At 43.8% G+C, this 15,635-nt stretch overlaps 1 protein-coding gene across 2 annotated transcripts in view; it reads right to left on the bottom strand.

Annotated features, from left to right (window-relative positions):
* Positions 1-14,203, bottom strand: part of MAP7 (microtubule associated protein 7) — a 99,704-nt gene extending 85,501 nt beyond the window's left edge. Inside the window, exon 1 of one of the 2 annotated variants that reach the window (XM_028723516.2) lies at positions 14,045-14,203. In XM_028723516.2, coding sequence (XP_028579349.2) covers positions 14,045-14,105 — 61 coding nt within the window. In that variant the 5' untranslated portion in view covers positions 14,106-14,203. Of the gene's footprint in view, positions 1-13,753; positions 13,895-14,044 lie in introns of those variants that run through there. The other variant, XM_028723515.2, reaches the window with a different exon arrangement.
* Between the last annotated feature and the right edge of the window lie 1,432 nt (positions 14,204-15,635).

Genomic DNA, 15,635 nt, shown 5'->3' with positions numbered 1-15,635 from the left:
GAATCCTGGGAACTGTAGTTTGTTAAGGGTACTGAGAGTTGTTAAGCCTTATTATCCTCACACAGCTACGGTTCCCAGAGCAGTTTAACAATCAATATCTCTTCCCAGGAAACTCTGGAAATTATAGCTCTGTGAGGGGAATAGGGGTCTCTTAACATTCCCCTCTTAACTGTGAGGGAAATAGGGGTCTCTTCCTGTCCAGGAGGATCCAGCGGCAAGTCTGGATGAACAGAATGAGAGTCCAGAGCCTGAGGTACTACACTGAGAAACTGCCATCCAAGGTTCAATGGCTCAAAGTTCCTGGCAATGCAACCCTAGTATTTCCCACAAGAAACAGAGTGAGGAAATTAAAGTATGCATAGTACATGAACTTCTCTCGGCCATAATGGCCGCTTGGCAAAAAAACTCATTCATTTCAATATCCAGTGCTTGAGGCACTTGCGGTAATTTTAGTACTAGACAAGAAACAAACCTCTATTTGCCAGCACATCCTGCAACATTTCTTCTTCTCAACCTAATCCAAAGAGGCTATATGAGGCAAATCTCGAAAAGTGTACCTAGAGGATTTTCAAAACTATAGCACTCAGGCACTGGTGGAGGAAGAGGAGTGCGGGGGGAGCGCACCGCCCCCGGCAGTGCAATCCCCAGGGTGCCATTGCGGCTGCCCACCCCCACCCCTGCGCCCTGCCCACAGGACGTGCACCCTGCCCCTGCCCCCGCCTGCTTTCCACCCCCCAGTGCCAGAGCATGAAGCTCTGCCACTGCACTCAGGGGGAGGCTGAAGGCTGGGGTGTGTGAACGTGTTGTGTGAATACATTTTTTAAAAAGCAGTTCTAGACTAAGTTGTTAAAAGTACATTTCTATTTTGAAATTAATAATTCTGAACAGTCAGCTCATAAAAATATCATGGCAGTGAATAATAAAACCATCAAAACATTACCAAATCATGAAATACAGAAAAAAATGGCCAACACTGAATCTAATTACTTCTCTGAAAATGATTGGCAAACCAGAAATGTTTTCAGCAGATGAAATATCAAAATTGTAGGCATTTGTCTGATTTCAATAGGAATAGTATTTCAAAGCACTGGTGGTGTCACAACCCTCACTTTTATGGGAGACGCTTGCTCACTTAAATTTGTTCAAATGTTGGAGAGAATTTGCTAGATGAAGCAAAATGGTTTCTCTAATACACCTTTCGACTGAGGTCAAAGGTCCATCTTTCACACATGTTTCTATGTATTTGTCATTTTCTGTATTTGGCCTCCTTGTCACTCTCTACGAAAACTCTGAAAACAAACCCAGTGCAAGGTTATGTAGATGGACATAAGGTAAAGGTAAAGGTACCCCTGCCCGTACGGGCCAGTCTTGCCAGACTCTGGGGTTGTGTGCCCATCTCACTCAAGAGGCCGGGGGCCAGCGCTGCCCGGAGACACTTCCGGGTCATAACCTTGGGCTAAAGATATATGGGTTGGGTTCCCTTTCTGAGTTCTTCAGAACAAAACAGATGCATGGCAATCTGGGCCAGACTTGGAAGGCCAAACTTTGCCCTCGGTTCTAGATACAAGCCCTCATTCCATCCCCCATGCTCAATGGCTAGTATTTGACTAGCCAATAATAGGTGGGATGGGAGACTTCTGAAGATTTTGTGAGCACAGAGAGAAACACTCATAGAATCCACATGTAAACAATGGCACAAACTACTGAGCTAGTTTTGCCTCACCATGTTTCCAGTTTTGTTTAAGCTCCTTCCTTCTTGGCAGGATTCCAGCTCTCATGTGTGACACAAGGTGTACAATGAGGCAGAAAATTTTAAGAAAAAGAGTGTGAGCCATATGTAAACTGAGTAAATCCCTGCATGGCCCAAGTTGCTCATCCTTCATTAGTTTCCCTCCCAGCATTTTTCAGCCCTTCTTCTAATCTAAAGATGAACTAGAAACTACATTTCTCAAACTTTATCCACAAAAATGCACACATACTGTACTTTAAAAACTACATGTGCACAGATATTCTTGATTAAAAGAATGAGCCAAATATTTTTGGTTATTGTAAGCAGCACAGTCATGTCTTAAATGGGCTCCTCTCGCCCTCAGAGAACAATAGTTTAGAATGTGTACAATTCACATCTAACAGTTCATGCCAGCTAGCTTTATTTTGATTTAAATAATAATAATATGAAGATCTGAGTTTCAAAATACTTCAGAGCCCATTCCAGAGATGTTTTTATTTAATACTTTCCAAGGGGGCATTCAGCATGGAAACATGCTTTGAATCAAAAGTGTGTTGTGGGTATGTTGGAGATAGTCTTTACCTCAGCTGAAACTGAAAGAATGAAAGGAAGCAAGCAGCCTGTGGGTTCCTTCCCTTCAGTTTGGGACCCCTTCAGTTTCTCCCTCACACATTAAAGCCCTATGATGGGACAGGGAACATTGACCTTTCACGATCCTTTAAGCCACTATTCCCCATCCTGGTGCCCTCCAGTTGTTTCCGACTATCAATCCCAACTTTAAGATATTGAAGAGTCATTATGAGTAGGGTAGTGGGGAGCTTGCTTCCAATAAGTCTTCTTCCCAAGAATACGTCAAACTGCTAGTGAGGCTTGTCACAGATTAATTTATGGGGAGGAGGGATAATTTCCCCTCATGCACTTGTCCATTTTAGGACAACATGCTCAATGTGACATTTTTCCAAGGGACTTCGCTTGTAAAAACATAACTGTGAAGTTCCCTGTCTATATCCACCAGTCGTGAATGTGTTTTATTAAATTTATTCCTTTTTTCTGAAAGCTTCAGAAAAGGAAAGACCATCAGACATGGGGTGGCTGGTTTTTGCAAAGGATTCGCCAGAGCCAAGTACATGGCCTGAGGAACTGAACTGTTCAATTGCAAATGATGGCAGATGATAAAGATATCAGCATTGAGCCTTGAGGTCTTTGCCTTTCCTGAATGCTTCAAATATGAAAGGAACAATTGGGATGCACAATTATGCTTCCCTGGCTTCAAAAGTAGATGGATGAACACTTGGGGACAGACTACACCACTGAGGAATTCAGGCCTGTATTCAGGGCTACATTCTCTAAATGTCTTGTCTCATATTAACCTGCCACATGACATTCTCAAAGTCACTCAACTTTTCATGTTTCTACTTTGCATGCACACCCTGTAGTCTAACTTGCTCTATGATGTATAATTTTGCACTGTAGACCACCTTCGGTGTCCTTGTCACAGAAAGGCAGGGGGAAATGCAAATATAAATACACGAGTACAGGGCAATCTATTCACACCATTTCACCTTCAACAACATCTTCCCCCTCCTGAACCACCAATTCTCTTTTAACAACGGAAGTCCTTGTTAAACAGGAGCATTTAGAATTCCTTAGAGCATCTACATTCACCACAGAATAGCCATGATTCAGAAATGTGCCCATCAGGGTGTTTTTCCCTCAACAAACTTCCCATATGAGACTATGGCTGTATAAAATGCATTTGCATGTGGCATCTCCTCCTGCTATCACAGTGACAGATAGATCCACTTCAGCAGCAATTATAGGAGGTGGCACTTCTAAGATTATGCCACGCTGTGCACATTCCATTGTGAGCACACACCCTCAGCACTTCCTTTACCGCAGCCTTTCCAACCTGATGCCCTTGCAATGTTTTGGACAGAGACCCTGATTTGCTGCTCCTTTGCTGCCATCAGAGATAGTGGTTTTTTTAAGCAACACCTTTAATAGGCATCAAATTTGAACACTGATTCTGCCAATGATGACAGAAAAAGTATCATGGCACCTTAAAGTTATTAGGCCATAAGTTTTTGAGCATGTGATTGAGTGTATTCTAATCTGCGAAAGCTGATGCCTTAATACATTTGCTCCATCTTGAGTGTGCGGCACAAAACTCTTTGCTATTTTTGCTGTAACCAACATAACTATCCCTCTGGAAATTGTCAGTGCAATACCGTAAATAGAGGACAGCTGATTAAAAATGAATGAAATGATCTACCACACACTTAAATATGCAGGAGTCAAAATAGCTGAGTCCTTCCTTAACTTTGGGGGAAAGTTAATTATATGCCATTAAATGAGTACTCTGGGTATAAATTGCCATCGCTAACTTAGGAACAATGGAATGAACAGGTTTGCACTTGGAAGTAAAAACCATATGGGCCTACTTCAAAGAAAAGTTAATACACCAAACATAAACAATAATATTTCCTCATCATGGCGCCAACACTGATATTACCATCAAACTAAAACCTCCCATCTCTACTTCTTAAGTGGTATTGCCTACTAAGCAGTTAATTCCTCATTATCCAAATATGCAGTGCATTTGTGTGTTTACTTCTTTCTCTTTCTTTCTCATCTCACATACTCTAGGAGATTGTTTCATTTAATTCTCTAGAGCTTAGGCATTCAGAATGTTTTTCTCCTACTCTAGTGGTCTGGTAGTAGTTTTTGTCATGTTGTTAGAGAAGGATGGCCAATTTAAACCCAAAAACAGGTTTGGACATGTTTGGTACTTGCATTTTTGCATTTTTTTTCCAAAGTAGAAAAGAGAAGCATGTTGTCTGGTGGCTACATACTGCCTACTTAATTGAGATAAATTGAGGGATAATGTTTAATTATCTTTGACATGCCAAATCCTTTTCCACCTTGAAAACAGATGAAACACTTCCTTTGTATGCATACTCACTTGCGCTCTCTCTCTGAACTGCTCCAGAGTTTATAACATGGCTTCATCATTTACCACACATCAAGATCCCTGAACTCTAAAAAATAAATTTCCAAGCCCACTAGGCATATGAGCTTTTAGAATGGTGGGCTATTAAATAATATTTCCTGCCATTTCCCTTGTTCTATGGAATGTTGCTATATAGCAAATATCATCAGCTATTTCCTTCAGACATCTTTTGAAGGCATGCCTCTTTTCTTCAGGCTCTCTCTGGCCGTTAAAGCTGAACTCTGCTTTTCTACAGTGTGATGCTGTGTTGTACTTTTTATAGCCTTTAATGTTGCTTTCAGTGGTTTAGACCATTGGTTTTATTGTGCATTTATGGTTTACTGTATACCTTCTGGATATTTTTAGAAACGGTCTTAAAATAAATAGCTCAATCAAAAGAGGAAGATCTGTGCACACATTTTGTTCCCTATACTGGAATTAACAGAGCAATCATAAATGTGCATATGGTGAGTGAAGTGGTCGGAGATTTGTCCCTTTCATAGACTGACCAGCAGGGACGGCTCTACCATTAGGCTGCCTCAGGTAGCAGATTAAGGCGGGGGTAGGAGATTCAGGTGCTGTGTGGTGCTGGAAGATATAGCTGTTTGTACCACATGGCTGGCCATGTGTGTGTGCACGCGCACGCGTGTGCCAAGCTAGCTGTCCTCAGGTGCAATGGAAGACGCTGTCCTATCACCAGTGCTGAAGTAAGATTCAACTGAAAATTCAGCCAACTTCCCTAAGTGAAATGGAGGGCAGGAAGGGCACGCCCATTTGTCCACACCTTGCTCCAGACCTACCTGTTAACTCACTCCAGCCAGAGTGGAGAGATGGTTTCTCTCTTGCTTTCTTGCTGCTGTTTGTTTTTTGCTTACTGAATTGCCCCCTCATTTAAATTAGCAGGAGGGAAATTAATTATTTAACAGACCTGATCTGGGTGACTGTCAAGGAAGGAAGGAAGGAAGGAAGGAAGGAAAGGGCTTTGAACCCAATATATCCAAGATTTTCCCAACACAGCCCAGAGCATCCCATTCCACTGGTGGAAATGTTGCTATCATTGCAACTATACCCACAGAGCTTTCTACAGATGAACCAGAGGCCTCCAGGACAAGAAGGCCATGGCCAGCCAGCAGAGGTCCTCCCTGTTGGTGGCCACCCTTCTGCCTCATCCTAAACCCCCTTCAGCCAGCCTTCACCAGGGGTTAGGATTGCTCTGCAAAAGGTCTCCCTTATACTTTCCACTTTCTTTATGAAATGTGCAGTAATCATACTGCATATGACTGTGAAACTTTTTATTATAGGGCTTTAAAATATTGCATCAGTATTCTAGAAGGCATTTATGTTTTATATATGTAAATATGTGTGAGAGCACCTTCTGAAATATGCTGCTTTTAAATGAAAACCAATCTGATCTTGACAGCTTTTAATTTAAAGAATTTTTTTCCAGCTCTTTTTCAGGGCCATTATCTGCAATATCATTTTAATGAAAACTTGTTAAGATCAGAGCATGTTATAATACAAACATTTCAACCGTCTTCAGAAAGTGGCATCATAAACAAATACAGTACATCCTTTACAGTAGAGAACAGAAATAATGCTACGGCTCAGCAGCATATCCTTCAATTAAAATGTCAGCAGCACCATCTTGTGGTTCAATCTGTGTATAACTGAATCCAGTCACCTAACTACACAGAGCAGCGGCTATACCTAAAGTGTGATAGTGTTTGCAGTATTTGATACCTTATTTTGCTTCACTACTCAGTCTGTGCTTTCAGACTGCAGATCTTCAGTCATTAACGTTCTGTGTATGTTAACTGGTGGCAAGAAACACCCCTTCCTATATTTACTATGTTTTTGTGATAAAATAAAATTTCAAAATGCAGCTGCTCTCCAAGGGCAATGGTAAATGTGAGACTGTCGGGCAGATTCTTAAAAGCTCAACCTTGCCTTCATAAAACATTATGTTATCTCCCTGACAAAGTGCCTTTGGAGATCAACACAGGGCGATGATGGATATAATGTAAAGAGAAATCACAGCAGGTTCTTCCTCCTCCACTCCTCCCCTGAGCACAGTTTCCTTCCTGCTTCACAATTTGCATGTGAGGCAAACACACATCAATGAATCACATTACTCTTGCTCCAAAGAGCCTGCTGGATAACTCCAAAGGCACTAGTCTAGCACCCTGCTCTCACAGATGCCTAAGAGATGCCCACAACCAGAACTGGAGCACAGCAGCACCCTCCTCACCTGCAATTCTCAGCAACTGGTATCAGGTGAACTACACACTTCTTTTTTAGAGCACTATACAGTGGTACCTCGGGTTACAGACGCTTCAGCTTACAGACGCTTCAGCTTACAGACTCTGCTAACCCAGAAATAGTACCTCGGGGTAAGAACTTTGCATCAGGATGAGAACAGAAATTGCGCGGCAGCAGCGCAAGGCCCTATTAGCTAAAGTCGTACCTCAGATTAAGAACAGTGTCAGGTTAGGAACGGACCTCCAGATCGAATTAAGTTCTTAACCCAAGGTACCACTGTATATGCATTTATATGTTTGTTTGTTTGTTTGTTTGTTTCTCTCTCTCTCTCTCTCTCTCTCTCTCTCTCTCTGTGTGTGTGTGTGTGTGTGTGTGTGTGTAAACAGTTTTGAAATTGCTCCAGGAATTAAAGAAATTTTATGACATCCAGAGAAAACCTGACTGGTATTCATGATTTTGACATTTTGTTTGCCTCGCCACTTACAAGATATACCTTGTAAAATATACCTAGTAAAAAAATAAAAGCAACAGCCAATAAGGTGAATCTTCCCATTCCCAGAATCAAAGTAAAACATCCACTCTCAAAATAGTACATATTTGTGCACAACCAATGGAGACCAGGTCAGACTGTCTCCTTCCGTGGAACTAACTTAAAGCTATTTACTTGACGAAAAAGACATACTCCATAATTACAAGCAAATAAACTTGATCCAAAGTGTAGGAAGTTCTGTATCCACAAGGCTCTCTCGTCTCTCTTTTTAGAAAGGAAATTTGATAAAGACACGGGATGTGGATCAGAGCAGATATGTGTTAGGACTGATGCATTTATTTCCCTTAAAGTATTTTCCGTGACAAAAGACATCCATTCTCATGCACAAGCAGAGGAAAGGGTGACAGCTCAGGGGAAGTTTAGTGAAAAGCCTGAGCCATTTCTAGTGCAAGATTACCAAAAACAGCTTCCGTTTTTAAACACTTAGCATGCCATCCTGCTTACAGTTACAAGTGCACGCGTCTCAAGGATTTCAGTGGATTTTTGACCCTGTAATGGTGTGTTCCACTACAGCCATTAAAAAATATAATTTTAAACAAATAAGAAAGACTTATTAAAATGTAACTTGTGATTCTTGGCTTCCACATGTTTTAAGACTAGATGAACTTTGATACAGAAAGCCACTTAAAAGGTAGCTTTCATTAAGTATGTCCCAGCAAACAACATAGACTACAACTTCCATCAGCCCCAGCCAGAAAAGCCAGTGGTCAGGGTGCTGCAGTCCTGCAACATCTGGTGGGGAATGGTGACTGCTTAGGGAAGGCTGATCTAGAACAGTGGCTCACGCTCAGTTACAAAGAAGATGGAAGAAGAAGAAGAAGAAGAAGAAGAAGAAGAAGAAGAAGAGGAAGAAGAGGAGGAGGAGTTTGGATTTGATATCCCACCTTTCACTCCCCTTCAGGAGTCTCAAAGCGGCTAACATTCTCCTTTCCCTTCCTCCCCCACAACAAACACTCTGTGAGGTGAGTGGGGCTGAGATACTTCAAAGAAGTGTGACTGGCCCAAGGTCACCCAGCAGCTGCATGTGGAGGAGCGGAGACGCGAACCCGGTTCCCCAGATTACGAGACTACCGCTCTTAACCACTACACCACACTGGGAAGAAAGAGGAAGAACTCTTCATAAACTGATTAAAGGAAAAGAACTCTCCTGTAAATAGTGACGCCTATGCTGGTATTTCCTATGGTGCTGCCATCCATCAAGGGAGAAAAATCTATTTCCTCTGTAGAAAAGAGGATATCTCAAAACATGCCACTGAATATAATTCCATGTCCTTGTGACTAACACCTCCAGAAAGTAATTAACCTGCATTGCAACCTATTCATTTCATCCACCTACACACTATTAGGATTCTGCTACCCCATATCCTGGCATGGCACACATTGGCAAAGAAATTGCTTTACATCAGCTAGGGGCACAAAAATACCAGGGACTGATTTGAATTGCATTTGCCTGAGTTCCAGCCTTTTATTAATGTGATCACCTGCTACACCTTGTTGTAAGATAATTTGCATATTATACATCCACCCACTGCAAAAGAGCAAACTGAAAGCCCTGCATTTCGAAGGGTGTTCTGTAACAAACACTAATTCTAGGATGTAAGGAATTAAATAGATTCCGGGGTGTGTGTGTGTGTGTGTGTGTGTGTGTGAAACAAACAATTTGCACAACAAAAATCAGAGTCAAGACGTTACTCGGCACATTCAGTTCTGGACATCATGTGAGATTTTGAAGGAGCAAGCTTATGCTGAATACAGAAAAACCAAACCATTAAGCAGCTTGACCCTATTCAGAGTCAGATGGACTTTTGTGGGGGTGTTGCTTTGTGCCTTTTTTATGAACTGCAGCATTTTGCATGAATGTGTTCGTATTATAATGTATGTCCATTCATACTTTGGTTTTAAACCTGCTGTTAGTTGCTTGGAAGCCATTAGTCTAACAAATGACTAACAAGGTAAAAACAGCAACAACAACAGCAGCAGCAGCAGCAGCAGCAGCAGAGTTTAGGGTAAATAAGCCCACTGAAAGCAATGGGCTGTGGTTCCCCCAACTCTGAATAGGATCAAGTATGTGCTGTTCTCAACTGAGAGATACTTTTAAAAACTCTGGTACAAAAGGTAAAAGCATATGTTGGCTCACAGTTTCCTTTGTCTGCATGTTCCACTTCCATTAGTCATGCCAACAAAGCAGAAGATCAGGTCCCCACTCAGCAGAACAATCAGAATTGCTACCAAATGCAGCTGGGTGGTGCTGTGGGTTAAACCACAGAGCCTAGGGCTTGCCGATCAGAAGGTTGGCAGTTCGAATCCCATTGCTTGGTCCCTGCTCCTGCCAACCTAGCAGTTCGAAAGCACGTCAACGTGCAAGTAGATAAACAGGTACCGCTCTGGCGGGAAGGTAAACGGAGTTTCCGTGTGCTGCTTTGGTTCGCCAGAAGCGGCTTCGTCATGCAGGCCACATGACCCAGAAGCTGTATGCCGGCTCCCTCGGCCAATAAAGCGAGGTGAGCACCGCAACCCCAGAGTTGTCCGCAACTGGACCTAATGGTCAGGGGTCTCTTTATCTTTTACCAAATGCAGCAGGGGTAGCTAACTACATTTTGAAGTTAGTTAAGTAACACACCTTACCATTTAAAGACGTGGGGAAGCTATTAAGTCCAGAGTCTCAAAAACTCTAAATGCGCCACTGTCTGCAATAGACAGGTCTTCCTTCTTTGGCCAGCCCCACTCAAGACCATTCTTGAGCAAAAAGAAAATTCTGAACCTTTAGCTTTCCTTCTGGCTAATCTGACTCTTTCCTCTTATGCTCATGCCGATATTTCACTCTGTACCTTGTCACTCTTCTACCATCTTTGTCTAAAGTAGACTGAATACTCTCTGGGCAAAGATTGCATCCCTTTCACATATTGCAGAATATTTATTTATCACATAACATATCAAGGTGGTTACAATACATACAATATATTAAAGCACAGAATGCTTATATAATAAAGCACAGAATGTCATCAAAACAATGCAAAATAATCATTCAAATGACTGGCTAATCTTAAGAAAACTTAAAAGAGAATAGGCCTGGCAGCATAAGGAGGTCCTCAAGAAACACCTGAATGTCAGTACCGAGAATGCCTGCAAAATACCTGCTGGACACTGCGTGGGGCTGCTGACACTAAATGTCTGACTTCTAGTTGAAGCGAATCAGGTAAGTCTCTATAAACATGTGGGATTGAGCTGTGATATAAGAGCTCAGGTGGTTTTTAAGGTATCCTAGACTGAGGGTGCTCAGAGCTTTATCTATTAATACAAGAACCTTGAACCTGGCCCAGTGTCATATTGGCAGCCACTGCAGATGTTTTAGAAGATGTCACATGCTATCAACCACCTACCCCCATCAACAGTCTAGCTGCTGCATTCTGCACTAGATGGAATGTCTGGTTCAGGCCCAAATGCAGCCCCCATATAAAACACATTGCAAAAATCCAGTCTTGGAGATACCAAGATACTACAGTCACCAGGCTGTTCAAATATGGCTGTATCCTGCACCCCTGACAAAGCTACCGAGCATGCAGTTTAAAACGGCACTGTAGTTTTGCTGTCAACTATTCAGGGTATCTTCCAAATGTCCCACACTGATTCAAAAATATTTGACTGGATCATCATGCACAGATTAATCAGCCTCTACCTCCTGGTGCCTTAGAGATGCTTTGGACTACAACTCCATTAAGCCCCAGTCAGCACACCTATGCTGGTTTAGGCAAATTATTGGTTAACGTTATTTGCAATATTGCACTATGCTTCTGTAGTTCAAGAAAGAGAGCTTTCTTATTTCAGAGTTGCACTATGCTTCTGTAGTTCAAGAAAGAGAGTTTTCTTATTTCAGAGTTTCCATGAAATTGCCTGGCAGTTTCACACCCTCCCATTCAGCTCCTCATCCAGAAATAGTGCATAAAGTGTTAAGCTACAGATCTTTAGCACCCTGCCCATGAATCTCTATTCTTTATGGCAATTTAAATAAAACAGATACTTTATGTAGAAAAAACTGCAATGTTACACAAGAGACAGACAATATGAGAAACAATGCATGACGAGTATTAGCTTTATTTCAATGTGTGGCTTCAACAGTACAATTATGATACCAATAAAACAAGGAAGTGCAGATCAGCTCATATAACATGCACTCCCAGAACCAGCTGCAATACTGACCATCCTTAAAATTAGAATACAGTGTACCCAGAATTGGCTATTTCTACTCAGTAAGCTAGTTCAAATTAAAATTGAAATCATTAATCACACACACCATGCCACAACTCTAGCAAGTGTGGTTTTTTTGTGTACGTTCAAATTTATTGCTATGAGTCATTCCATTAGGACCAAGTAGAGTTATCCATGCATGTACTTCTGCACAGGATTTTCGACTGCAAAGCGTACACCTGCCTTTTAGCAGAAAGCTTTCAAATTAGATTAACCACACTCTGTAGAAATCAGCATGCTGAAAGCTTCTGCTCTCCAAGTGCTGCCAACCAAGCTATAAAACCCCAGAAAATATAGTTTAAAAATAAAATGTAACTCCCTTACACTCATGTCAATCTAGATCAGGGCCACTTCCAAGTCAAATGAGCAAAATGCAAAGGTGGCAGTTGAAGGACAAAGGCAAAGGGCTCCCCACTATCATGTGTGGCTAATCCTGCCAGGAGGGGGAGATGGCTTGAGAGGGAGAAATAGGGTGACCTGGTTTGACTTCATAGTGGGAGGTTTCAGGCCTGCATCACTTAAGGTACCGGTACCTGAGGCTTGGTCTTGGTATCTTGTGGGACTTAAAGTGAGAGGAGAGACCTATAAATGTCCAGTTTTCTGGACCAAATTTCCATCTAGTCGTGCATCCTGTATTCCACAGGGGCCAGTGAGATGGCTTTTGGAAGTCTACAAGAAGTCACCAGCCATCTTCAATTGCTATTCCCCATCAACTAATAAGCACATTATTGAAGGACACTGGACCCACTGCAGTTAGTTCCCATTGTTAGGAAAAAGTAAATATGTTCTGAAAGGGAAAGGCAAAACTCTGTGGGCTGCCCTACCAAAATGGGAAACAGGGCAAGGAAACTAAAGAGAGACACAGGCAGGATTATTTCAAGGTGGGCGTTCCAGTAATTAATGAACCAGATGGAGCGAAGGGAGTTTGGGGGCGAAAATGTTCCCTTCTCTGAGGCAGTATGCAATATTTAAGGAACACAGCTGTTGAGTTCCAGGAAACCTTAGGGGGTAAAGGAAGGGAATCTCAGCCAGGATATAGGGAAAGCTGTCCAAAAGGGCTTGTAAACATGCAAGAGTGGCAGGTGGCTCCAGTGGGGACACAACTTCACACCTCCCTCTGCTTGAAAGGGAAAGAGATGATTTATCCAGCATAGGTCCTAGGGGAGCCTTGCCAGGGAAACATATTGGCTTGCTGTCCATGGCAGTCTTTGGGGGCCCTGCAACATAAAACGGGTCCTTATCTGCTAGTCTTAATAGCTACTGTGTTGTATCATGCTCCTACCAACAGAGTTATGATTTGCTTAATCCACCTCTTTACTACCCTACAGAACAAACAAACTGTGTAATGGTCTGATGTTCAAAAAAAGCTGGCAAACACTAGATGTCACAGTTCTGTTCTGTTCTGTTCTCTTTAAATGTGTCGCATCTCAAAGTAAAAAAAAAGCCCATGAGCAAATCACAGAAAACATTATAGCACAAGCTGCAAGTGCCAAGATTCCACCAAAATCCAACTCCTTACCATAACAAAGTAAACATCAGAAGATGCTGGGGAAATCAGCAACAGCTTCACCAGTTTTTATCTAGCAAGGCTGCCTTTAATTGTTGCCCAGCAAGCAGATACTCAACAGGTGCAGCTTTTCTCTGTGAAAAGCTGCAATCATTGCTAATGGCAGAGGAACCCTGACAATGTAAGAAAATGGGAGGGGGGGGGGTTAAGAAGGAAGCAAGGCAACTTCACTGCAATTTCTGAAAGCCCAACTATTCTCATACAACCCATTAGTTCTCTTGCACATCAAAACTTTCGTGGTTATGGCCGCACTGAAACCCTCGATTTTATTTTGGGGTGGGGGATATTATTCTGGATAACGGTGCCTTGGCAAGACATCTTTGACCAAGATGAAGGTCACAAAGCAACCACGGGTATAGGACGATTTTTTTTTCTTCCTGAGGAACTGGGGTTGTGCAGGTGCGGTGCCCTTACCTGTTCCAGCAGGAGGCGGCCGCCGGACCCAGTGGCCAGGGCGGTCGCCTGAGTGCATCCACATCACCTCAGCAGGCGCGCCTTCCGCGCCAGTCCTATGACTCGCTGGCGCGCCTCCACCCTGGAGCGCATCTGGTGTTTTCAGACTCCTTCCCTCAGCAATAACATCCGGCTTCGAGCCGGGCGAAGAGGGGAGAGGGGCGCTCGGGCGCTTGCCGCCTCCCAAACAGACGCCCCCCCCCCACGGCGCCCCTTCAGCCCCGTCGGCTGAGAGCCACGGGCAAGACTCACCTGTTTGGGCAGCGGGAACGCCGCTGCTCTTCTTGGCGGCCGCTCCTTCTGCCTCCGCCATGTCGGTTCCCTCCGCTCCGGCGCTCCGCCCCGGAGCTGCTCCGTCCCACCCCCGGGGAGCGGAACGTGGCCCGGGCAGGTGAGAGGGAAAAGGCGCGCGCGCCACAAGCAGACCCGGGAGGGAGGGGCGCGTGGCCGGGCTCGGGTGTTTATGGCAGGCAGCGCCATCTAGTGGGCAGGTTGAAGGCGAGGGAGATGATGAGGATGCCGCTGCCGCCGCCGCCGCCTCCTACCCCTGCCTGAGGCGCGACGGAGCCCCACCATCTCCAGCTCTTGCTCAGGCCGGGCTGTGGTGCCTTTAAACGGCACGGCCATGGGGAGACTTGCATTGGCTGAGGGATGGGGTGGGGGGCTGCTTGTTGGTCTGCCCGCCCCATTGAAGTCGCTTGGATTGTTCCTGAAGGATTGAGGCTTTTGCCTCGCCCAGAGAACCATTGTTCTGACTGGGGCGTCTGCTCAGCCGACTAAATAAACATGCAACAATAAAGTGCGAAGTGGCGCTTCCGCCCGAACGTCTGGAAAGCTGCACATTATTGTATATGGGGCTCAAGGGAGCGGCGGCGGCAGGAGAATTGGCATTTTAATAACCCTCGCTTTATCTTCCGCTCTCGCGTTTATTTCCTTGATTCTGTTGAGATCCAAGCGCCTTTAAGCACCTCAGTCCCTTCGGAATCCTGCACTGTCCGAGCCCCCCCCCCCCCCCCCCGGCTAGACGAGCACTTTGGCTAACCGTAAAGTGGCGGCGGGGGGGGGGGAGTTTGCAATAACGAAGGGCCACGGATTAGCATATGCTAATCGAAATAGAAATCCGTTTGGCTAAACTTTGAAATCCACAAAACAGTCGGGAGAAATGAACTGTGAACTTTGGATTAATTGGAGCCAAAGTGCAGCAACGAACAGCAGCAGATGGTTATAAAGCCACGGTTCACTCCATAGCCTGCAGAAGGTGAATGAAATCTAGCACCGATTGTAAAGAAATTACAGCATTATATAACCCAGACTAAAGAAATAAAAGAATCCTACACAATGTATGCGAAACAGCATTACAATGACCCATTTGAACAGTCAATGAGTTTAAAAGCATTTCTTGTTTATGCCTGTTTCCTGAACTGCATTCAACTTTACCGAGTTAACCTCAGTCTCTGGACATGTAGCTGCATTTATTTTTTTGCTTTTGAGGCTTGCAGAGCTCCTTGTAAATTTAAAGGATTCCTTCCAAGCATTATGAATGCTAGTTCATCCACTGGTGTAGCGCATCTACTGGTGCAGAAAGCTCCCTGTGGTCCATCTGACCCTTCTGCAGCGATGGGTACTGAGAAGAAAGCTGTGTTTTTCGCACACAGGCCATGGCTGATCAGCCTCACATGAGTGAGTTGTGAGGGAAATAATGTTTGGCAATGAGGATGGAGAGAGATAAATAGGGCGGGGGAGGACATTTGCCATTCAACAGCACTCCTGATGCATTTTTCTTTAAAATTCAACTGTATTGTCATTTGATTTGCTATTGCTAAATCAGAAAGTTATACTAAAC

This window comes from Podarcis muralis, chromosome 3 (assembly GCF_964188315.1).
Source record: "Podarcis muralis chromosome 3, rPodMur119.hap1.1, whole genome shotgun sequence".
NCBI classification, from domain to species: Eukaryota; Metazoa; Chordata; class Lepidosauria; order Squamata; family Lacertidae; genus Podarcis; species Podarcis muralis.
Note: the sequence above shows the minus strand (reverse complement) of the source record. Positions and strands in the feature narration are given on the sequence as shown.